A 27,004-nucleotide genomic window follows, 5' to 3' on the forward strand; every position below is an offset into this window, starting at 1 on the left:
CACTGTTGATCCTCTAGTTTTTTACAGCTGTTGATGGAATCAACCTCTCTGTGAGCTGCCTTAGAGTTTGGGATGTTTGACTACCAACCGGCTTCAGAACCATATAACCGAGTTTTGGAGCTGTACCCTTAGGGAATAATAGAATGAGTTGGCTAGTCACCTACACCAGCCTAATAGATTAAGAAGGGGTGGGAAGCTTGTCAACAGGTAGAATCTGTTGGCACCTTCGTTTTAAGAATGTCACATTTAAAAAGTTTTAAAATGGTCACAATTTTTCAGTAAAAGTTAAATTAAAAAAAAAAAATAGCTAAATGCTCTTCTGTTTTGATATAAGTCCTTCATATCTGGATAGTTACTGCTTTAGCCTAAACCTTTAGTCAATGCTTGTACTGAAGTCTGAAAAATAGTTCTTTCATTATAACCTCATCAATATATTTCATGTAATCGCAATTATGCAAAGATACATTTACTCTCTTGCACTCTTAAAAAAAAAAAAAATTAATTTATACGTTAATAAAGTTTTTAGAAGTAAAGGTAATTTTTTCAATATTTGAGCCCATTTAAACACAAGTGGTGTAACTCCAATTTTATTATTTTCTGAGTTAGATATGATGTTATGATTTTCTGAGTTAGAAAAATGCATTCTGTTTAATGCAATAATGGTGTAACTTCTAGCTCCTATAGTAACCCATAAATAGCAGAACTTACTACTACTACGCTACTGATTTTCAAATAACATTTGTAGAAAAAATTTTAATATCTCAAAACAAGAATGTGACCTACACCACTTGTGCTTTAATAAGATAATTTGTATCTTATTTTTTGTAGAAGGACTTGCATTTTAAGTAATTATTTAAAAGTTTCATTTAAATCTTTAGATGTTAATGTTTATTTACTGCATTTGGTTTTATCATGGAGCTTATGGTAAGTTTAATTACTTTTATTGAATTAAATGGGTGATGTTTGCATCAAAATTGTGCCAAGGTTTTTCAAATTTTTTTTTTAAATAGTAACATTTTTGATTAATTTTTAACTTTTTAGAATATTCAATAGGTTTTTTTAAAACTGTACTCCCATCCCAACACAAGGATGTCATTAGTCATGTTATACTAAAATGAAATGGCATATATAGCAATCAACTTTATAAACAATATTGACCTCAAAGATCATTTTGTCATAGAATACATACTTTGATCAGATTTAAATGATCATTCATCCATTTATATAGAATTAGATAATATCTGCATCAATAATATTTAACTTTATTGGGTACCTTATTACAATCGTCTACTGATGAAGCAAATGGTTTAAAAAAGTTTAAACTCAGTTTTAAAAAACCTTTTTAAAGTTGAGTTTTCAAAGAACAGAACACACACTCTCTTTTTGTATCTATTAAAAACCTAATTAATGGCAAAAATTACAATTAACATTGGTTTCCAACTACTCATAAGATTTTTATAAACTAAATCTCTAATTTCTGAATAATCAAATGTAGTTATCTAATTTCTGAAAACCATATATATATGCACACACACACACACACACACACACACACACACACACACACACACACACACACACACACACACACACACACACACACACGCGCGCGCACACACACACACACACACAGATATATATATATATATATATATATATATATATATATATATATATATATATATCAGAGGTGTACACTAGTGCATCCCGTACTTTTTAACTTTAATTAAAAAGGTATACAGTACTGGCAAAATTAATAATAAAATTGACGATAATTGACAGAAATTTTTTTTTTTACACTAAAAACTGGTTTTTATTCCTCATGTTCAAGATATAAGTCCAAATTTAGCAAACATACATGTACTGTGTACAATTTACTCATTGTGCATATGTTTTTAGTATTTGGTTGCACCACCCTCGCTTTTTATAAGCGCTGCAATTCAACTTGGCATACTTGCATAGTATTTGGAAATTAACTGTGTAATATCCAGGTTGTGAAACTATACATGATCAATGCGTTCGATTAGGTCAACTTAGTGGTGGTGACCTCGTTTACTCTGTCTTTCAGATTGCGCTATATCCCTTCAATTGGGTTTATATCAGGACTTTTTGCCAGCCAGGGCATCACCTCCATACCGATGTCAACAAAGTAATCCTTGATGATGTTTGAAGTATGGCAGGGTGCCCCATCTTGTATGTAAATGCAGTTCCCATCAGGAAACCAGTCCTCAAGTTGAGGAATCAGACGAGTCTGTTTAGCATTAGTACTGTTTAGCATTCATCATGCCATCACTCTCCCAACCATGACTTTAGTTAGATGTTTGACCTTCTGCACCAGACACTGTGGAAGAAGTTCTTCTCCTGGTCTTCTTCTTGCATAGCAGCAATTGTTGTCCAATATTTCCAATGTTGGTTCATCAGAAAAGCATACCTTAAACACAGCCAACTCATATACAGTGGATCACACAAACTACTTTTGTAGGCTTGCAGTTATTACAATTAATCATATTCTAGTAGTTTAAATTAAGTTTAATTTAATTTGTTTGTTGCTAATCAAATTTAAAACTTATTCTTCTGGACAGTATGGAAGTAATCAAAGATTTAGACAACTTACCATTTTCCAGTCCTCCACTGTTTGTGTGGCAAATTGTTTGGCCCATAATAAAGTTTAATTTTGATATTTTTCTCAATTATTGTAATAATTTGGCCAGTACTGTATACATTAAAGAAAAGCATAAATTTATCGGAATAATGGTAACATTTGCAAAAATAGATATGTTTTAAAATTTAACTCGAATGGGGAGGGGGACCAATGTTGTATTATGTCTAGGACTATCCTATATCGGCGGTAAAAAAACTTTGAAAACTTTTTTCATTAATATCGGTAAATATAGAACAGTTTTAAAATTATTAAAGTGTTTCTCAAACCCTCCTTTCTTCAAACCCACCTCCATTCCTCCCAACCCCTTATGTCAGCGTACCTGGTTTTATAAATGCTTATTTAAAATATAAAGGTTATATAAGTTAACAAACAACAAAGAAACTCACATCTCAATCTTTATAACTCTACTAGACGTACTAAAAATGAATGCTAAAATTGAATAAGGTCCTTCTTGCTGTTGAAACGAGGCATTATAGATCTATTTTCTGCTTTTGCACTCTTTTTTCTCTTCAATTTTATTTTGGCTGCAAAGTAATGCAGCCAAAATAAAATAACATTCGAGTTCACTTTTAGAGCACTCTTCTTTATCATTACTTTTTTCCAAAACCTCATCATAGGTTCTTATGAAATGGCTACTATTTATCATCTCCTTTTTCTTGAATTTCTGTTCTTTCTTACTACATTGCTCAATTACCATTTGCTTTCTTTTAATCTCTGTGTAGTATTTTAATCTTATCATAATTTGAGGTTGTTCTGTGTTTTTTTTTTCTTTACAAATGAATAAATTCTAACTCTGTTATAGGAATCCTAATTGACTTTTTACATTAACAGTTGATATGAACTTTTGTTTCACATCCCAAACAACTTGATTCATTACAGAATAAAATTGCACATTTGCAATTAGTTATATTAAACAGTTGTGACATAGACTTCATTATCTTGTCAGTTTCTACTTTTTTGGTTAATCTTTTTCTGTGAACATCCTGAACATCATTATAAACTTTTTTGATCCCCCTGTCAACAAAAATTATCTGTAAAAATAACTGGAGATGAAAAGTCTGTTTTTTTTTTCCATTGTTACACAACTTCCAATCCAATGGATATACTTTCCTTTCTGACAACTCTTTATAGCTTTACGAAGAACAGCACCAAGAGTTGGTAGCTCAGATGAAATATAGTCTCTTCTATTTCCTTGAGATTTTTATCATATTATTATTATTATTATTATTGTTGTATATTAACATAATATTAACATTATATCAATACCATTATGATATTGATATAATATTGATACATTAAACTTTATTTTTAAAGTCACAGTGTCATAGTTTGTTTTCTACATTTTTTATTATTAATTAGAACATAAGCAAAATTGTTCGAGCGTTTAAAAGTATTTAATAAAATTCTTCCTAAAGAAAACCTATAAAGTTTTATTGTTTAAACATAATTACTATTTTATTTTTGTTTGTTTTTTTAATTTTATTTAAGAATTTAGAGATAAATTAATGAAACTAAATTCTTTGAAAAAAAAATGCTTTGACAGGTCTTGTTAAGAAGCATTATGCTGCTTGCTTTTTTAAAATGTTGAAAGCGTTTTGTCAAGCAAAAACTTTTTTTGAATATTCAAATTATCTTTTAACATCGTTTATGTGACATTTATTCAGAAAATCTTAGGTCAAAAAAAATTTTTTTAACCGCAACTGAGAATTTTTTAAAAAAACAAATTGTTTTATAAAAAAAAGTTTAATTTTGATACGTTTTAAGTTAAATATGCTTTTAAAAATTTTAATTTAGTTTGAAGGAATGTAAAATAGTAAAGCTTTGAGTGTAAAATTTAGTTTCAAATTAATGTAAAATAGTTTCAAAATTATTATTTTTTTCTAATCGTCTGCTAACTTATTTATTACTTAAAATACAGTCTCTCCATGAAAGATTATCATAGATTTGTATAAGCGAAGGGAAACTCAAAAATTTTTTTATTTATAGTATAAATTAAATAAATAGTATAAAAAAAGGGAGAATTGCTTTTGTTTAAGAGAATTCTTTTCACAAATGTATTTTTGTTTCTTATTAATTTAATATCGTGTTAAGTTCTTTTGACCTAATAAGTTTCAGAACATAAGTTACGTTTACGAATATCTTATTGGTAACTGATAAAACCTATATATATATATATATATATATATATATATATATATATATATATATATATATATATATATATATATATATATATATATATATATATATATATATATAATTTGTATGCAAAAGTTACAGCATTTAAGTCTTAAAATTTTTTCAAATATTACCTTTATGTAGTGTGATGTTTGTAATGTTTACTTTTTACCACTTCTGAACAAAACAACTTTGCTAAACTTAATGCAGCGAACAGTATAAAAAAAAACCAACCATTTAGTTTTTTTATTTAGCACATATTGATATTATTATATGCTAAGTTTCATAGTTTTTTCTTGAAGTTTTGCAAATATTTTTATGTTTTTTTTTTTGTCATGTCGGTCGTAACCATGATGGTACAAAAAAATCCAATGATAAAAAAGCAACAAATAAATCGACCCAATCAATTATTTAAGAAAAAAAGTATAAAGGATTATTTAAAACTATGTAATTTATGTAAAAATAATGCACTATAACATTATGAATGTCCTCAATTACGGTTTTTGGATTTGATTTTTAACGCTACACAACAGGACTGCAAATAAACATTAAAACACGTTTTCACAATCCTTACACCTTTGAAACCATGTTATAGTATGATAAAATGATTTTTTTTATAACTTTTTTGCTTAATAAAATTTTTAAATTGTTATAAAAACTATTTCTATTAAGATAATTTAAATGAAAAAAATACAACAATTTTATGAAACTCTAAGTTTCATGCTATTTAGCAATTAAAAGCAAAAAAATAAAATATGTTTTAAAAATACATGTTTTGGATTGCAGTGGCATATAATGTCAAATTTAAGTGATTCGAAATTTGCTAAGATAAGAATAATCCTGATAACAATATAGGATTTTTTGGTAAAACTGGCATTAGCTTATGTTATAGTGGCTATATATAAAATATTTTTTGATAGACATTAGTTAATTAATGGGCATGTAGTTTTTTAATATTGTTGCAGTTTGCAACACTAGCAATGAGTTTGTTGCTCAAAATTTGGCATACAACTGCAGCTATCTTATTTTGTGTTTCTGTTGAAAAACTTGTGGAGCTTATAATATAATGCAAAAATTTATATCAATTATATTTAAGAATATTTCTACAACCTTTTTTCTGAAAGGAGGATTAAACCAAATAATAAATATTATTTGTTTATTTTAATGCATCTTTATAAACAGAATTTTTTTCCTTGAAAGAATTGGTAGATAACCTATATTCAATTGAGGTTGCAAATTGTTTTAAAATGTTTGTTAAAGTCTCGGTTCCACTAAACCAAATAATGTGTAATTTATGTTTATTAGTATTAGGAGAGTTCAGATTTGGATAGTATTAAAGATATGTTATAAAATGCAGACTTTTTTAATGCATCTTTATAAATAGAATTTTTTTTTCGTTTAAAGATTTGTTAGATAATCTGTATTCAATTGAGGTTGGTAGTTGTTTTAAAATGTTTAATAAAGTCTCTGTTCCAGTAAAATGTTACTATTGCAAGGCTAAACTTGTTTATATCTGTGTATGTATAATCAAAAAAATATAAAAATATATATACATAAGTCAAAACGCATTGTAAGTTTAAAGTATAATATATTGGGATTTCATTTGGTGTGAGAAAGGTATAAAAATATATACCATTAGTATTTGCCTGCATTTTTTTTTTAATGAATATGTATATAACAAAAAAGATTTTTTTTTTGATTGCCTAAAAATTGTTAGTGAAAAAAGACAACTTTAACAAAATTATAAGGAATTTGTAGTTTTCTTTAATGGATCATTAACATGGAGTAGCGGGTTAGAAATATGGAATAGGTATACTAATATGGAATATACAAAAAAATATTTAATTATTGTTTTGTTTATTTGTTCTCATCCAGTATCACACTTCTTCTAAAACTGAAAAAAGTCTTCATCACTACTTCAACATAATCTGACTCAGAAAACTCAATTTTTTGTTTTCCGTTTTTTGTCGAATGTTATTTTTACTAAATTTTACAAATATTTATTTAAATAATCAAATGCATTAATTGACAATATAGTTAGTCTACATTTAAAGTTTAGTATTTTTTTATGCATTTTATGTGCACCTTAAAAACATCCGGTTTGAAATCCAACATCTCTTTTAAAATGTTAAATTGTTAATTTTAAGTTTTTTTTTTTTTTTAGTGTATTTACAGAAGATTATAGAAAATTTTGAATTAGTTGAATGTGAAGCTCGATCAATTAAATTTAAGTGGCAACTAAACAATAATTCTGCATCAGATCAAACATTAATGGTTAAATGTTCAAGGTTTGACGAAAGAGAGAAAACATCAACAACAATCTTAAATATGATTGGTTTTATAACAATAGATAATCTTGCACCAAGTACTAAGTACAAGTGTAAGGTACAATATTTTTAATTGCTCTTTGTTGGAAATCAAAAATGTATTCAAAGTTGAATATTTTAAATAAATTTTACACATCAATTCATATTGAACCAAATTTGCCAGTTAATGTGACTAGAAAAAATGTAAATAACATAGGTTTTTTTTATAATTTTTTAAAGTTTCAGGTAGTACTGGAGTTGTATAAATTTTTTCAAAAAGCATTGATATTAGTAAAACTTATGGATAAAAAAGTTTCATTTGATTAAATATTAAAATAGTTTTGTTGTTTCATTGTTAATTTCAGATTAAAAACAGCATTAGGCTGAAACAATGGATTAAAAATATCATTTTCAAATCATTGTATCAGCCTAATGCTGTTTTAATTTTTTCCCAGTAAACACGTGTATTTTAAAGTCCTAGTGGACACATGTGTTTTAAATGTCTAAAAGTCTTTAAAAAAATGTTTTTTTCTCCTACATCTTTTTAAATATGTATTAAAAACTTTTTTATGTTTTGATTTAATTTTTGTTCAAGTGATTTTATTTTGCGTGTTTAAGAAATTATTTTTCTGAGAAATTACCCGGTTCACTGCAATTTAAAAGAAAAACAGTTATAATGTATTTGTAAGTAAACGTTTAGTCAGACAAAATTTAGTTATAAAAATATGAAATGTGCAATGAAATATATATTTATTTTACTTATAATTTCTTTACTAATGAATAATTTATGAAATTCAAAATAAATTTCAAAGTCATCATTAGAGCAAAAGTAAATGTTGTCTTTTTACAATATTATCATTTGTTGTTGTTGGGAAAACATTTTTCATACAAAACACTTTTTAAAACTTTTAAAATGATGTTGATGGAACACAGGATTTGTTTAAAAAATTCAAGAATATTTATAGCAGTATTTTACAGTTTTAAGTTTTTAAATTGTAATGTCTGCACATAACAATTTAAAAACTTAATCAATCTTTCTCATTATAAAAAAAGACTTGAGGAATGGTTTTTTTTTTTTGTTAACAGTCATGGTATATATATATATATATATATATATATATATATATATATATATATATATATATATATATATATATATATATATATATATATATATATATATATATATATATATATATATATATATATATATATATATAAATATATAAATACAAATATAAATATATATATATATATATATATATATATATATATATAAATATATAAATACAAATATAAATATATATATATATATATATATATATATATATATATATATATATATATATATATATATATATATATATATATGTTTATATGTTTATATATATAAATATATATATATGAATATATATATTTATATATATATATATATTTATATATATGTATATTTTATTTATATATATTTGTATATATATATATATGTGTATATATATATATATATATATATATATATATATATATATATATATATATATATATATATATATTATATATATGTATATATAGGTAGTATAAAAGAGCATTTGTAGACATTTTTTTTCAACCATCACACTAACCATAATCTCATATCTTTTTTCAACCATATTCACAACCATAATTTCTTACTCGTTTCAACCATATTCCTATCCATAATCTCATTATATACAAACCTCGGAATTAGGGTCAGCATTCAGCAATGCCGACCTAACTGCCGACCTGAAAGTGTTTGAGGTCGGCAAAAAATTGCCGACCTTGTTTCTATGTTTTACAGTTAGGCCTTTGTATCAAATAATTTTTGCCGACTTGAGGCCGACCTCTAAAAGATTGAGGTCAGCAAATTATTGCCGACCTCAATTTTCCTAATTCCGAGGGTTGTATATATATATATATATATATATATATATATATATATATATATATATATATATATATATATATATATATATATATATATATATATATATATATATATATATATATATATATATATATATATATATATATATATACATATATATACATATATATACATATATATACATATATATATATATATATATATATATATATATATATATATATATATATATATATATATATATATATATATATATATATAATTATATATACATATATATATATATATATATATATATATATATATATATATATATATATATATATATATATATATATATATATATATATATACATTTCAATCATATTCCTTATCCATAATCTCTTTTTTTTTTTTAACCATATTTTCAACCGTATTTTCAGTCATTTCAACCATAAACCTATCCATAATTTCTAAGCCTAAAAAAAAATATGAAAATAAAATAATGGTAGTATAACAACCATAATATATTAATATATCATATATATGTATATATATATATATGTATATATATATATATATATATATATATATATATATATTTATATATATATAAATATATATATATATAAATATATATATATATATACATATATATAGGTAGTATAAAAGGGCATTCGTAGATATTTTCTTCAACCATCCCACTAACCATAATCTCATATCTTTTTTCAACCATATTCTCAACCATAATTTCTTAACTTATTTCAACCATATTCCTATCCATAATCTCATTTTTTTTTTAACCATATTTTCAACCATATTTTCAGTCATTTCAACCATAAACGCATCCATAATTTCTAAGCCAAAATAAAAAAATATGAAAATAAAATAATGGTAGTATAACAACCATAATATATTAATATATCATGGTTAAATCATAACTATAAACTCTGAACTAAAAAATTATTTTTTTTGTAATTTCATAAGTGAAATCTAAACATAAAAGAAAGCATATCCTATTACAAATTTTTCAGACTTATCAATTCTTTATTATCAACCGAAGAGTTAAGCGACTCAGGATACCCATACCTCTTTACTAATGATTTGTTTTTGAATTTGCAAACAACTTTTTCAATTCTAAATATTTTTTGATCAGGTTTTTGCAGTCTTGTTCATAAAAAGTTCCTTGTATTTCTTCACCATTATCACCTGTTAATTTATATGTTGGTGGATCTGTGAACTGAATCTGAAACAGTAAAAACTTTCTCAGTTCATCCCGGTGTGTTTCCTTTTTCAAACGTTGTCTTCTTTTTAGTTATCCTAACTCTATTACTAATTGAAAACTTTTGTTTTACAGACTCTGATCGTGCATTTCCGTTTAGATTTAACCAAACGATGTTCTCATTCTTTTTATCACTAGCTGCAACTGGTGTCATTTTAATTGAAGAATGTTTTGAGTTGTTGTATTTATTTACTTTTCATCTAAAACATCAATATATTTTCTAGTAGAATTAGCTGAAAAGTATTTAAACATTTTCTCTTTCATTGCTCTATTTCAACGTTCAACTACGCAACTTTTTTCTTCATTTTCAGTTGAATATGACTTTAAACCTAGCGCTTTAACATGCTTGTTATAAAAATCTAGGCCTTTATCTACGCACATTTTTTGACACTTTCTTTCTTTAAATATTTTATTTAAAGCATTAGCAACATCAACTCCAGTTTTACTCTTCAATGGAACAATCCATCCATACTTTGAAAAAACATCTATAACCATTAATAAGTATTTTATACCGTCATTGAATTTGGAAAAAGATTTTATGTCAACTAAATCAACGACCCATATTTCATCGATTCCATTTACAATAACTTTTCTTTTTCTGAAATGTTTTACAACTGGTCTATGTAGTTCGTGTGCAAGTTTGTCAGTCCATTTTAATTTTTTATCTTTGTCTTTTTTACTGATTGTTGGTAGTTTTTTTCAACACCTAATTCATATGGGTTCAAAGAACCTAACCCAAACTTTGCTTTAGATGATATGATTTTATAATACCTCGTTTAATTCTTTCACGCATTGTTGGATTTTTTATAGCATCCATTTCTTCTAGCATAATTTTATCAGCTTCATTTCTTCTTGCATTGTCTGTAAAGTGTTGATAAGCAAGATCATGATGGTATGCTGCATTATCAACTCTATCTACAGGTTTACTCCAGTCTTTATATGCACCAGTAGAAGTTTATTGTTCATCTAAATTAGTACCAGGACCTGCAAAGTTCATACCAGGTAAATGCATTTTATCTGGAATCTTTGCCCATGGTAATTTTATATTTTTTGTTACTGAATTAATTGAATTAACTAAATGGCCTACTGTTTTTGCTGATACAAATTGATTTTTTGTTGTTCCACAAATAGCGCAAGTTCCAGGTAACATATTTCTATTGTTTTTACTAACGACACTTCTCTGGTTTAGTGTATTTGTTTTGATTTTACATTTGACACAGTGCATCTTATAGGTTTATAAGATATATCATGGACTGTAAATAACAATAAGCGATGTAATAACAAGTTGTTACCTAAAAGTATAAGAGGAATTATTGTTGGAAAGTCAGGTTGTGGAAAAACTACTTTTTTTAAATGGCCTCTTGTTTTTGCTGATACAAATTAATTTTTTGTTGTTCCGCAAATAGTGCAAGTTCCACGTAACATCTTTCTATTGTTTTTACTGACAACGGTTCTCTGATTTAGTGTATTTGTTTTGGTATTGCATTTGACGAAATACATTTATTTATTTACTATATATAAAAAAATGGACATTATAGATTTATCATGGAATGTAAATAACAATAAGCGAAGTAATAACAAGTTGTTACCTAAAAGTATAAGAGGAATTATTGTTGGAAAGTCAGGTTGTGGAAAAACTACTTTATTATTAAATTTAGTTTTAAGACCTGGTTGGTTAGACTATAATAATTCACAAGTTTTTGCAAAATCTCTTTTTCAACCAGAATACAAAATATTTAAAAGCTCTTTTGAAAAAAATTACAAAAAGAAGATATTCTTGAATTGTTTAAGCTTTAAGACAAAATAAAAAAATTAAATGCAAATCCAGAATTTATAATTGAAGACATTTCAAAAAAGTTAATTGATAAAACAGATATGGAGTGTAAGTTTTTTGAAACAGCAGAAGATGTACCAGATCCTGAAGATCTTGATATTCATAAAAATAACTTGATTATATTTGATGATTTACAATTAACAAAACAAAATAAGTATAAAAAATATTATATTAGAGGAAGGCTGTAATTTAGATTGTTTCTATCTTGCACACAATTATTTTATGTTACCTAGACAAACTATTAGAGAAAATGCAAATTTTATTTGCTTATTTCCAGAAGTTTCAAAGAATTTAAATTATATTTATATAGATCACGTTTCAAGTGATATGACAAAAGTTGAGTTTAGAACGTTTTGTAAAATTGCTTGGTCAGAGCCTCATGGCTTTGTTGTGATAGATTTATCTTTTAAAAAAGATTATGGAAAATATAGAAGCGGTTTAAATATTTTTTTATATTCCATGTGAATTTTCTAAAAAATAATTTTTTTCTTGTATTTAAAAAAATGTATATAATATTGAATGAGAAAAGTAGTCATATAAAAATTAATTTTGCTCCTATAATACAACTAAGTAAAGATAAAGATTATGAAATGGCATTAGTTGGTCTTGATACATTCTACAGTTTTCCAAATGTTGATTCTTCAAATAACAACTTTAGATATAGTCCAGATAATGGAGCAACTCGGATAGATATAAACATTCCAGAAGGTAGTTATGAGATTGATGATATAAATAATTATATTGTGGGAAAAAGTACTGAAAATTGTAAAATTATTAATGGAGTTGAAACTAGTATTATAATTTCAGCAGATAATAACACGTTGAAAACAACATTAAATATTGAAGTTGGTTATAAAGTTGATTTTACGCCTAATAATTCAATTAGACTTATTCTTGGTTTTAACAGTCAAGCATATTCAACGGGATCTCATGAATCAGATAATATTGTGGATTTATTGGTGCACTTTTACCTTTACTTGGTACAGCTGGAAGATGTTTAGCATCAAGTGTTATACCATCACTTGCAACAGGACTGCTTTCAGGAGTAGGTTCAGCGGCTGGATCAATTATGATTAATAAAATTGCTGGAAATGGTACTGTGTACATGAAAAAGAATGGACAAGGAGTTAAATTAACATCTGCAGGATCTGGTTTATATTTGAGATCATGGAGTAAAGGAGGTTCTTTAGGTAATGATTTGTACTTATGTGCTGGAAATGGTTATACACCAACAGGTTCAGGTTTAGGACCAAATTCTCCATTTGCTAATATTCCATTTTTGAATATGATTCTTTGATTTTTCTTGTAAAAACTCAATATAAAAATTATATATAATAAAATTTATATATAATAAAATGTCAAATAGCATGCAAGTGCATAAATTTATAAGCAAATATAAAAAACCGGAACCATCTCCTATAGTTTTTAAACCACATAAAGAATTACAGCATCCTGCAATATTAATAAATGGAAGTTATGATGTATTTGTGCAACAAGACATTAATATAAAATTTTTATCACAGCAAAATGTTGTTTTAGCATTAGTTTCATTAAAACATGAACTTAGGTTAAAAATGTTAAGTTTACAAGATTGTGTAATAGCAGAGTCTGTTAATGATATTATAGTAACAATTGTAAATAATTCTTATTCTGAAGTATTAATAAAAAAAGGAGATTGTTTTTGTTCTGTTAATCTATTGTGTTGATTTTTTTATTTTTTTGTTTTAAAATGGAATACAATAATAAAATGTACAATAACATTTATTCAACTCTTCCAAATGCACCTGAAGAAAAATCTAATATTAAAAACCAAGATCATATCGCTTACAAAAAGTTAGCAAGATTCAAAAAGAAATAGAGTGTAAGAGAGAAAAGAGAATAACGCTAAGTAAAAAGTATCATAGAGCTGTAAAAATAATTTCTGCAATTGATAATGCATTACTAGCAAGCACTATGGCACTTCGGAACTATTGGAATTGGTTTTTTTTTCAACAATAATTGCAGCATCAGTAGTTATTGCATGTGAAGGTGCAGCATTAGGAGCAGGTGTGATATCAATAAGAGGAGGACAAATTAATAAAAAAATGAATTTAAAAGCAGATAAGCATGAACAGATTAAAGTGCTTGCTGATTCAAAACTAAATACAATAAGCAATTATATTTCTAAAGCTTTTGTAGATGGACATATAGATGACAAGGAATTTGAGTTAATACTTGGTGAACTCGAAAAATTTCAGACAACGATGGAACAAATTAGAGCAAAAGTTAAAAATGAAGTTGATGAACAAACGAAGTTGTAATTAATTGACCAAGGAAGAGAAGAGGCTATTAAAGTAATTCAAAGTAAGTTTAATAAAAAAATAGTCACTCAACATTTTTATTGACAAGTAATAAGATATGCAACATTATATCTATTCTTCTTAGAATGCAGTACACGTGAAACAGATTTGAATAAAAAAAACAATTTGGAACTTCTTGGATTCAGAAAAAGAGGTATTATTACGAATTCAGGAGTTCACTCTATATTTATCACTGATTATGGAAACTTTTAGATATTGACGACTTATAGTGATGATGAGAGAAATAAAGTTAATAAACTTATCTGGAATGAAGGTAGTGATTTTTATAGTGTAGAAAGGGAGATTAAAGAATCGATTAAACAATGGAATAATGTTAAGAAACAGGATAAATTAAGAATTATAGATAAATATGTACCTCAATTAGAGTGTGATTTCAAAGAAAAAAAATTAATAAATAGTATTTTATCAACTGCACTTATACTAAGATTATTAGAAACAAATGATATCATTTATAAAGACTTTGAAATTAAGTATCTATGTGGAACATTTGATATTGATTATTTTAAAAAATTTTCCAAAGTGTAAAACGTAACGAAAAACACAAAACACAACATAAAAGTTTATGTTGTGTTTTTTAATCTTTTTTATATAAAAACAAAAATTTCATTTTTAAAAATTACAGATCCTGAAAAAGAGATCAAATTGTAAAAGAATGAAAGGATAGGTGGTTCTAATTTACAGATAGACTTGACAAAATTGTACAAGCTGTTAATTGATAGTCAACCTGGAATAAAGGAGGACATATCTAAGTTGCAAGATCAAGCTAATCTTTTCGCACTCACTTTTTCAAATGCTTATCCTGAAATAGTGGCTGAACATGTTAAAGAAATAATGCCTTCTGATGAGGAAAAATTTTTAAAGTTGGGAAAAATTGCAACAGACTATCTTAGGATGTACACTACTAGGTATACTAATAGTAAAAAGTCTACCGACACTAAATTTGGAATACATTCTAAAGAGGGTAAATTATTTATAGGAAAAGTTCCAATATTAATAAATAATGATGATATAAATATAAGTGGAATAAAATACCAGGTACTCCTGGTCTTTGGGAATTGATAACAAAGTTCAATCCTGAAAAGGAAATATATAATGATTTTGATCTTCAAAATTATTGAGATATATTAATACAAACTGATGCAATAACTACTGTGACAGGTAAACCAAAGTCATCTCGGAATGGAAAATATAAAGAGATAATAGCCCCCATTTGGAGAGAGATAAAGAGAACTAGAATGCTTGAATCAAAGGGAACATGAATAGGACCAATAATTCTTCCTAGCGACCCTATTGCGCTACTTGACATGCTTGAATTACGTATAAGCTGCATGGAGAGCAGGTAATACTGGATCAAGAAATGAAGCTGTTTCAATTTGTGATCAATTGTTAAGACAAGGTATTATTGGTAGTAACCAATATAAGACAATACAAAATTATCTCTAATAAAAATATAGTGTACATAAAAATGCTAAATGTACAGAATAAAAGTTATGTGAAAAAACATGTTATTGGTGGTAGTGAAATATTTGATACTATTAAAAACTTATTTAAACGAGCAACAGCATCAAATGTAACAAGAGTGTCATCAGCTATGTTGAATAGGCTAGCTGCTAGCGATTTAGGAAAAACTGCAATAACTGCTGCTAAATCAGCAGGGAAAGAACTTTCAACATCAGCAATAGAAGCTGCTAGAGATGTTGCAGTTGAAAAAGGAAAAGAATTAATTAGAAAAGCATTATCTAAAGTTTCACAACCAAATACAGTCATTAATAATACAATTAGAGAAATACTTTCAAATTTAAATAGTGGAACTGATGAAGTTACACCAAATATAAATAAAATGATGATGGGGTCTACAATAATATCAACAGCTATAAGAATAGAAGATCTAGTAAAAAAAGGTCGTGGTCTCAAAAGGTTGTGGTCTTAGACTTGCGTAATTATTTCTATTAAAAATTTTTTTCATGTATATAAAAAATGGCAACTTCTGATGTATTAAATTTTACAGAAATCCGAACTGTGGATGATGGAATTGAAAGATTTGAATTCCATGAATATGAACCAGTAGCTCACACAAATTTAAATAGCGCTGGAGAAATAAGAATCAACATTGAGCAACAGGATTTGTTCACACTTCCACCTTAGGCTTATCTCTTGTTTGAAGGAAGACTTCTTAAACTTGATGGGGCATCTTATGTTAATGCAGATGTAGTGACACTTACAAATAATGGAATTATGCACTTATTTAGTCAAATATCATATCAATTATCAAACCAAGAAGTAGAGTCAGTTTATTATCCAAGTCAAGCAACAACAATGTTAGGAATGCTCAAATGTCCAAATGGCTTTCAATTAGCACAAGGATTAAATCCATTGTGGTATAAAGATTCTTCAACAACAACAGGTGATAACCCAGGATTTACAGTAAGACAAGCATATATAATTTAGAAACCCACTACAAAGGGAACATTTTCATTTTGTATACCTTTAAAGCACATTTTTGGATTCTGTGATGATTACAACAAAGTTATTTACAGATTTAAACATACACTAACTCTTGTTAGAAAAGGTGATACCGAAGCAATTTTTAGAAATGCTGCTGCAGCTGCAGGAAAAGTTAATCTTGATAAAATATCATTGTTTATACCGCATGTGATTCCATCAGATGTAGAGAGAGTTAATCTTTATAAAAGTATTGAATCAAAAGTGACACTTCCAGTAACTTTTTGCGCAAGGCAGTGTGATACTCTAACTGTTCCACAATCTACAACATTTTCTTGGAGGCTTTTAGTAAACAATCAGAAAGATTAAAATCATCAGTAGTAGATGTACAAATTAAAGCAACATTTAATGCAGCTGTTCCAGCAGATACTGAAGCGTTTGCTGTTGTAATATCTCATAAATTTTTACACTTACAATCAGACGAAAATAAAATGAATGTTGTTCGTTAATTTTTTTTTAAGCGGAATTAAATAATTTTCTTTATATAATAAGAATAAATTATACAAAGAATATTTACAAAATCTATTAAAAGAAAATAATCTCACAAAAACGTATAACAACTTCAGTACTTTGTTGATGATTCTGTAGATAATAGGTTGATAGGTAAAGAATCAATCATGTCAAAAGCAATAGAAGCAACTGATAAAAAACCTGTTGGTTGACTTAGAATACACCCAGTAAAAGAAACCAAGCAAAAAAGTATTAGATCCGAAATATGAAAGATTAAAAACAATTAGGAAAAAACCAGTCACAGTTACATGAACAAACATGGAAACAGGAGAAATTACAATATTAATCATTATATAGTGCAATGCGTGAAACTAAGCATGGATGTAGATATTTAGAATTGCAAGATGGAAAAAGTAGATAATGGCTTTAAAATAGAAATAATAAATCCTGATAAAAAAAAAAAAATTTTACATTTTTTTGTATATATTTTAATTAGAAATTTTTTTGAAAATAATTTAAAATCGTACTATATAAAAATGGAAAATAAAACGGTAAAAGAATTAGAACAAATCGCAAAAGAGCGAAAGATTAAATAATATTATAGAATGCGAAAAAGTGAATTGTTTAATGTGTTAGTGCACACACTAATACAAACTCCATCAGTCGAACAGAGAAATATATAAGTCGAACATATTCCAGATTTATCATCAACAATTTTAACTCCTACACCTTTAGGATAACAAAAAGTATTTAAATTAAAGAAATCATCTGTTAAGAATGTTACAAAACAATTTACAGCTAAAGGAATAGAAGGCTACGATGCTTTATCCTTCATAAGTGATGCTAAAAATAGTGTTAATAAAGTACTAAACGAAAATAAAAGTTTAAAAGTTTATATAGTTCTGATATTAAAATAGGAGAAACTGTAATCACAACTAGTGTATTTAGATCGAATTATCAAGTTGTATTAGAATCAACAGAGTTAGATGAGATTTATGAAATATAAAAGCAGAAAATTTTAGAATCATTATCATTATATCAACAGTCAGGGTCAGGTTGGAGATTTGTTTCTGTTGAAAATATGGATATAAATTTTAGTGAGTATAATCCTATTAAAGCTAAATCATACATTCCACTTGATAAAAATTTAGCAACTAAAAATGCAATAATTAATATAAAGAATGAAGATAATCACTGTTTTAAGTGGTGTGTTGCTAGAGCATTAAATCCTTAAGATATTCATCCTGAAAGAGTAAATAAAGAACTTAAAAATCAAGCTGAAAAAATAAACTGGGATAAAATAGAATTTCCAGTATCATTAAATCAAATTACACAATTTGTGAAAACTAATCAAGATATCAGTGTCAATGTATACGGTTATGAAAACTCAGAAGTTCATAGTTTGCATGTATCAAAGAATAATGATCGCAAACATTTAATAGATTTACTATTAATCTCAAATGGTGTTACTAATCATTATTGTTTAATAAAAAGTTTAAGCAGATTACTTTCATCACAAACATCTAATAAGCATTGCAAAAAACACTATTGTAGAAATTGTTTATTAGGGTTTAATTCTGAAGAATCTTTACATATCTCTAATCATGCGGTAGTGGTGTAGTGGTAGAGCGCTCGCTTCATAAGCGAGAGGTTCCGAGTTCGATCCCCACCACGTCCCTGGTAGTACCGCGCTCAACTTGTTTCTCAGCGCAGCGGCCTTGTTCGTCAAGGTTCGTGTTTCGGAGTTATAGCGTTGCGAGAGGGTTATAACCACAATTAAGTAGCCTCCTCATCTGTAGTGGCCTTCTGGGCCTTGGGGAGGTGAAATAACAAAAAAAAACAAAAAAACAAAAAAAACATATACCTTATTGTGAATCACATGATTCAGTACGTATAGAACTTCCACCGCCAAAATCAACAATGCAATTTACAAATAACAATAAATCAATGAGAGTTCCGTTTGTAGTATATGCTGACACTGAAAGTTTTATCAAACCTATTGACACTTGTGAACCAAATCCGAATGAATCTTTTACTAAGCAGTATCAAAAACATGTTCCCAGGTCATTCTGTTATTATGTTAAATGTTTTGACGAAAGCATTTATCAAAGCAGTTCAGTTACATTTACTTCAACTAATGAAACAGATGATGTTGCACAAATTTTTGTTGTTATAGTTTACAAGAAAGTATATCATAAAAATTTATACCAAAATTAAATTTTCAAAAAAGATGATATTTTCTGATGAAAACAAGCATGATTTTAATAATGCAAAAACATGCCACATTTGTGGAGAAAAACTAAATGAAGATAAAGTACGCTATGATTGTCATATTACTGGATAATATAGAGGTGCTGCTCATCAAAATTGTAATTTAAAATAAAAGTAAAAATTCCAAAATTCTTTCCAGTACTATTTCACAATTTATCTGGCTACGATTCTCACTTATTTATAAAGAAAAAATATGGAGGAAAGTACATTTGTATAACAAACGATGAAGAAAATTATATTAGCTTTAATAGAGAAATTAAGGTTTGTGATTTTGTTAATTAAGAGGGTAAGAAACTTGAAGCTAAAATTGAATTTCTTTTCTTAGATAGTTATAGATTTATGCTGGATAGTTTAGATGCTTTATAAAAGAATTTAGCAAAAGATAAATGTAAAAATATTGGAAAGTTTTATTCAGGTAAAAAATTAAATTTGTTTCTAAGAAAACGTGTATACCCATATGATTGGGTTGATTCTGTTAATAAATTTTCTGAAACACAATTACCACCAAAATCATTCTTTTTGAGATTAAACGCTGAAGATATAAGTCATGATGATTACTCCTCATGCACAAATTGTATGGAAAAAGTTTAATTGTAAAACATTTAGAGATTATCTTGATCTGTACAATGTTTCAGTTGTGTTGTTACTTGCTGATGTATTTGAAAATTTTAGAGATTTTTGTATTAATATTCATGATTTAGATCCAGCTTGTTATTACACATCACCAGGATTAGCTTGAGATGCACCATTAAAGAAAACAAAAATAAAATTAGAGTTGCTGAGTGATAACGATATGATACCGATGATAAAGAAAGGGTTACGAGCATGTATTAGTATGATATCAAATAGATTTGGAACTTCTGATAACAAGTATATGGGTGATGCGTATGATCAAAGCAAACTATCAACATTTTCAGTATAACCCTTGTGTATTTATTTAATCCCTTGAGATGTTTTAATTTGAAAAACATACAGAAACATGCAAAAATAAAAATGTCGTAGTATAAAACATGTTTAGGATGTTATATGGGCTCCTTGTACTTTTAGAATAGTATAGATACTTCGTGGCATTGAGGCAATTAAAGGCTTATAATGTTTGAGAATTATTTTATGGCATAACACTTTTATTTCGGTTTTTTTCAGATTGATAAAGAGGTTGTACAAACAAAAAATATCTTGCATAGAGTTATTTTAAGATTATTTTTTACTGATTATTAAAAATATATTTTTCTGTTCTAATCTTTTGTTCAAGTTTTATTATTTGACAATTTGAAAATGTGTTAAGCGGAACAAATTTACCAATAGTTTTTATTCAAAAACATTATTGTAATGGTGTTGTGCAAATTATTACATTGAAAAAAAAAAGGTTAAAAAAAGAAATGGTGGAATGTAAAATTTTTGATTCTTTTTACAACATTTTATGACATTTTTAAATTTCTCAAAACTTCTTTTGTAAAGTTTTTAGAATTTTTTTGAGCTTGAAAACAATTAAATAGTAACAACAAAAAGTTTCTGTTCAAAGTTGTTGTCATCTTAACAAAGAAAATAAAATGCCAACAACAGCTTCTTGTTGTTTCATGCACAGTTTTATAGATACCGAACAACTATTGGTTTATCATAATAAAATCAAAGGCGAGCAGTCAATTTGACCAGCTACTCATGGAATATGACATCTTTTGTGTTATTAAAGTTTACAAAAAAAGAACTTTAAAAAGAGTTGATAAAAACAAAGTTGGTCAATAAAAATGTTTACAATATGACGCTAATTTAGATTTAGCCGAGTCTAATTAACTTATTGATTTAAAAAGATAAAGTAAATAGTTATTTGTCAAGTTTAATTTTTTTTTGTCAAATTTAATTTTTTTAAATAGTTTTTTGTCAATTATTTTTTAAAAATAGTTATTTGTGAATCAAAATAGTTAAAAAACAAAATAGAAAGCCTGATAATAATAAAATCATTTGTAAGGAAGTTGTAGATAAAGAAATGCTTTAAAAGAAATTGATTATTACTTTTTTTTTTTAAATAACATTTTCAAAATGAAAGTGACATGGAAGAGTCAATCAAACATTTAATTACAAAAATCAATTTTTGTATAAGTATAAAAGTTTAAATAACGTAATCAGAAATTGCGATTTGTTTAAGCATGAGTGGCCACCACCAACAAATGATTTTTATAAAATTGCAAAAAAATGGCTTCAATTGTTCTATTCAATCATGTATGTTAATTCATATATGTTCAAGTATATATGTTAGGGTTCTAATACATTTTGATCATAACATATATATATTGTATATTTTTATTATGTGTATTCATATGTATATTTCATTACGAAGGGAGAAAAATCAATGTGTTTTTAATATTTCATAGGATATAATCTATGCTGTTTCAAGTGGTCAAAAACATACAGTTAAATCTTTAGTTCTTAGAATGGCCACTCAGTTTCATAAAGTAATGATAAACATTTTAAATGGCTCTAAACGTTTTGCATCATCGATGTGGTAGTCAGACATGACACTGCATTAGCAACTTTAAATTCCAGAACCGATCATGTGGTCTCTGCAGAATTGTTTCTTTGTGTTGATTTTATATTAGTTTTTAATAATCAAGATTCTTATCTCTCTCGTTAAAGGAAGCATTGTCAAATATTGTTACTATAGAATCGTTTTATCAACCATTAATGATAACAGCTTGAAAACCAGATTTAGCAGAATTCGTGTAAGTTTCCACAACTAAAATTATTTTACCTGTTCTTTGTGTTGAATCCCGTCCCATCAAAAACATTTTTTATACCTGGTTGGACAGGATTTCTGTTATGCCTTACTGAAGTTTTATTGGGAAAAGATTCAGTATTAAAAGTGAGTTATTTTATTTTATTTAGCTGCAGGTCTAAGATGAATGACCAAATTTTTGGTATCAGTTTTCATTGCTATCCAATATAATTGAATCAGCGGGTTCAATTATATTGGACTATCAGAGAATACTTTTGAAGACTGATGGAACAAACAAAAAAACTCATTCCAATACCAGAGCAAAGCAAATTCGATAGAGCTTTTCAAGTTTGTGCGGAAAAGTAAAAAAAAATGGACATATACAAATCCTATTATAACCTGAAAAATTTATTGATAAAGCGCAACTGTTTAAACTCTGAGGAAAATTATGCAATCTTTGCTTAACAGAAAAGTACCACATAAAAACATCAAAATTGAAATTATTAAACAAAAGAAATGAGGTGGCATCAAAATGTCGACAAGAAAACATATATTTTATAAACAACTTTAGTATCATCAAAGTTGACACTGCATAGTATTTTTGTAATTAAATTTTTTGTTGTTATGATATCTGATGATTGCCATAGGCGTAAAACTCAGAGAAATGTCTCTTTAAGTACCATTCGTTATTATTTATTTTTACTTAATATAATTTGCTCTACTTAGTCCATTGAGCACTCTCTACCAGCATTTATCAACATTATTCTTATTATAATATATTCATGATTTCTGTAAATTAAATTTTGGTATAACTTAAAGTTTTATTAACTTGTTCATTCATTTTTAATGCGCCTTTATTGAGGAAACACATTTTCATGAGTTAAATGAAAAAAGTATATGTATATATATATATATATATATATATATATATATATATATATATATATATATATATATATATATATATATATATATATATATATATATATATATATATATATATATATATATATATATATATATATATATATATATATATATATATATATATATATATATATATATATATATATATATATATATATATATATATATTGGTAGAAAATCACTTAACACAAATTTTTTTCATTTTACACTGTGTTTCATCAACAAAGATTTATCAGAAATAAATGATCAAATTAATAAAACTTCAATTTATACTAAAACTTAAATTAAAGGAAGTCGCAAATGTCTTAACTACTGTAAATTTTCACAAATTTGTGAAATTTGCTGACACTATTATAAAAAGAATTCTTTTGAAATGAATACTTATGCTTTTTTTAAAATGTTTTTTTATTAAAAATGGTATTTAATGTAAATATTATTTGAACTAATTTATTTTTATAGTTTTTTAGGAGAAACTTATTTTTGTGCCTACATTTATAAATTATTTCTGATTTTTTGTTTAATAGTCATTTTTAATTTGCATGTGTAATTATTTCAAATTTTTCTTGTAGGCATAGCATGCATTTTTTGGAAATATTGTTATATGCAGGCGCTGTTTTAAGGACAGACCAACTCAGTATAAAATCATCAATATTTTTTTCTTTTAATTCCCATATATATTTTGACATCATGGTATCTTTTGAATACTTTTTATTTTTGAATGATTGCTTATGATTGGCTAAACACTTTTTCCATTCACCCTCTGTTATGCCAATATATTGTTTATCAGGTACATTCTTAGAGGAAACAACACTTTTAAATACCACATTTTTTGAAAAACAACTTCCACTCATTGGACAATTGTTTTTTTGTTTACAATTACAATTTTCTGTAGTTTTTTCATTAGGATTTCTTTTTTCTTTAACAAAGCATTATTGTGACCTTTTTAATTTTTTAATTCTTTTAAGAACATAGAGCACACTATTGTGTAGAATACATTTTTAATGTTGTTTCAATATATATATGAATATATATATATATATATATATATATATATATATATATATATATATATATATATTAAGGTGGTTCTAAAACAACTTTTTCTGAAAATGACTGCTGGCACCCCCTGAATATGTTGTATATAATTAGAAAATGCAAGATTTAAGAAATTTTTGAATAGAAAATATTTTAAGGGGTTGCTACCACACTTTCAAACATTATATAGGTCTTTTATATTATTAAAAAAAAGTTTTTCAAAATTGTGTCATGTTGGGTCTCAAATGAAGGGAAATTATATAGAAATTTTAAAAATATTAATCATTTTATAAACAACATAGATAAAAAAAATTATAATCAAAAAATCTTGTTAAATTCCCTATTTTTCATTTTTAGTTAAAAAAGTAACTTTTTGTTTACTAAAATCTAAAATAAAAATTTAATTAAAAAATGATTAATATTTTTAAAATTTTTATATAATTTCCCTTCATTTGAGACCCAACATGACATAATTTTGAAAAAACTTGTTTTTAATAATATTAGGGACCAATATAATGTTCGAGGGTCGGTAGCAACCCCTTAAAATATTTTTTATTCAAAAATTTCTAAAATCTAGCATTTATTTAATTATATACAACATATTCAGGGGGTGCCAACAGTCATTTTCAGAAAAAGTCGTTTTTAGAACCACCTTAATATATATATATATATATATATATATATATATATATATATATATATATATATATATATATATATATATATATATATACATATATATATACATATATATATATATACATATACATATATATATATATATATATACGTATTCATATATATATATATATATATATATATATATATATATATATATATATATATATATATATATATATATATATATATATATATATATATATATATATATATATATATATATATATATATATATATATATATGTATATATGTATATATGTATATATGTATATATATGTATATATATATATATATATATTAGGGTGATGCAAAATTTGTAGGTTCAAAACTTTAGTTGTCCTCAAGCTTGCCCTTATTCTATATGACAATAGTAGTTATTGGGCAAAATTTGAATCAAATCGGATGATATTTAGGGGTTGCCATGTTATGTCACATTTTGGTATAAGGTTACAAAAAGTAAAAAAAAATATTTTTTATTTTTACATTTTTTATATTATATTACTGAATTATTTATATTCAATTTCTTATTGATAATAAATACTAAATACTATTACTAGGCAATAATAAATCAATCATCTTCATCATTCAACAGTCATCTTCATCAGGGTAGACTTTGATGCAACTGGAAATTCCTTCCGGTGAAGATCAACCAATCTAAGAAGAAACTGCTTTTGGTTTTCATCTTTCGTAACGCTTGAGTTAAAGGATGTTATAAGTGCTATGCCTCGTTCCGCGCAATCGTTGACGACTTTCATTTGACGAACCTTGTGCTTTATTTCAAGATATGTTGAATCCATATCCCACTCTGAAGATTCTTTCATTAAAAATGATTCAGCTTTTTCTTTTCCATTTTTCAAAATTAGATCGAAAAGTTCTGCGGTGCGTTGTGTGACGAAGGAAGACAATGGGCTGTGACAATCGAATGTGGCAGCATCAAGTCTTTTGAGAGATTTCTGCCTTGGCTGTTGTTTCAGGTTGTTTGCCATGTCTCTCTTGGTGTTGTTGTCGACACGGGAATCGAAGAAAGCCAATCCTATTAGATGTTCAGAAAAATACCAGAGGTGGCGATGCAAAACTTTTGCTGCATTAATTGCAATTGTACGATTTGGATATTCTTGAATCCGTTGAAGAAGCTTGGCATCATTGAATGGTGCTCGTTCAGCTAACGGAGCTTCATTCCAAAACTGTCCGTATACAAATGCCACAAAAAGACTTATATCTGTTATTCCTTTCTTTTCCTTTGGAGTAATAACAAATTGATCCTGAAACAAATATATCTTTATACAATATATAGCTTTTGCCATCCAACGTGGATTGTGTGTTGCACCTGGAGCCCGAAACTTCACTTTGAACTCCGATGTTGTAGTTGATCCTCCAAGGAAAATAAGGCACAAATTCAAGAGTTCTAAGTAATCATCCCTGGGTTGTTGACCTTTAATTGCTTTACTATAATATACTACCATTTCTTCACGGAGTTTGAAAAAAATCGCAGTTGTAAAATTCTTTATTCCCTATAGTGAACACCTCCTTGTTGATTGCTGGCCATTGTTTCTGGAAACGGTTAAAAATTCCAACTTCAGGTCCTCCACTGGTTCCAAATGCAGTCGTGAAAATGGTGGAAAGCATGACTTCAAACATATGGTGCCTGCATGCTATCCATATAAGATTACGGTCAAGATTCTGCTCCATTATTGTGCAGGCACCATTGTTCAACCCAGTGTTAGATGAAGTAGTGTCAAAAACCAGTCCCCGAACAAATTCTTTCAATTTCCAGTCTTTAAGAGCCTTCATGCAAGCATCAGCCTGTTGCTCACCTGTACCTCGATCAATCTTTGGAACGCCCAGCAATTTTTCCACCCCACCACTAGTCACAAGGATGGCAATTCTATCCACTTTTTTTTGACCACCAGTGATATCAGGTAAGAG

General features: G+C 26.5%; 1 protein-coding gene across 1 annotated transcript in view; it reads left to right on the forward strand.

Annotated features, from left to right (window-relative positions):
* The first annotated feature begins 792 nt into the window (after nt 1-792).
* The window catches only part of LOC101237339 (receptor-type tyrosine-protein phosphatase delta), a 544,974-nt gene continuing 518,762 nt past the window's right edge, over nt 793-27,004 (forward strand). The window contains exons 1-2 of the mRNA XM_065801637.1: nt 793-924; nt 7,005-7,225. Coding sequence (XP_065657709.1) covers nt 879-924; nt 7,005-7,225 — 267 coding nt within the window. The 5' untranslated portion in view covers nt 793-878. The remainder of the gene's footprint in view (nt 925-7,004; nt 7,226-27,004) is intronic.

This window comes from Hydra vulgaris, chromosome 07, assembly GCF_038396675.1.
Source record: "Hydra vulgaris chromosome 07, alternate assembly HydraT2T_AEP".
Taxonomy (NCBI): domain Eukaryota; kingdom Metazoa; phylum Cnidaria; class Hydrozoa; order Anthoathecata; family Hydridae; genus Hydra; species Hydra vulgaris.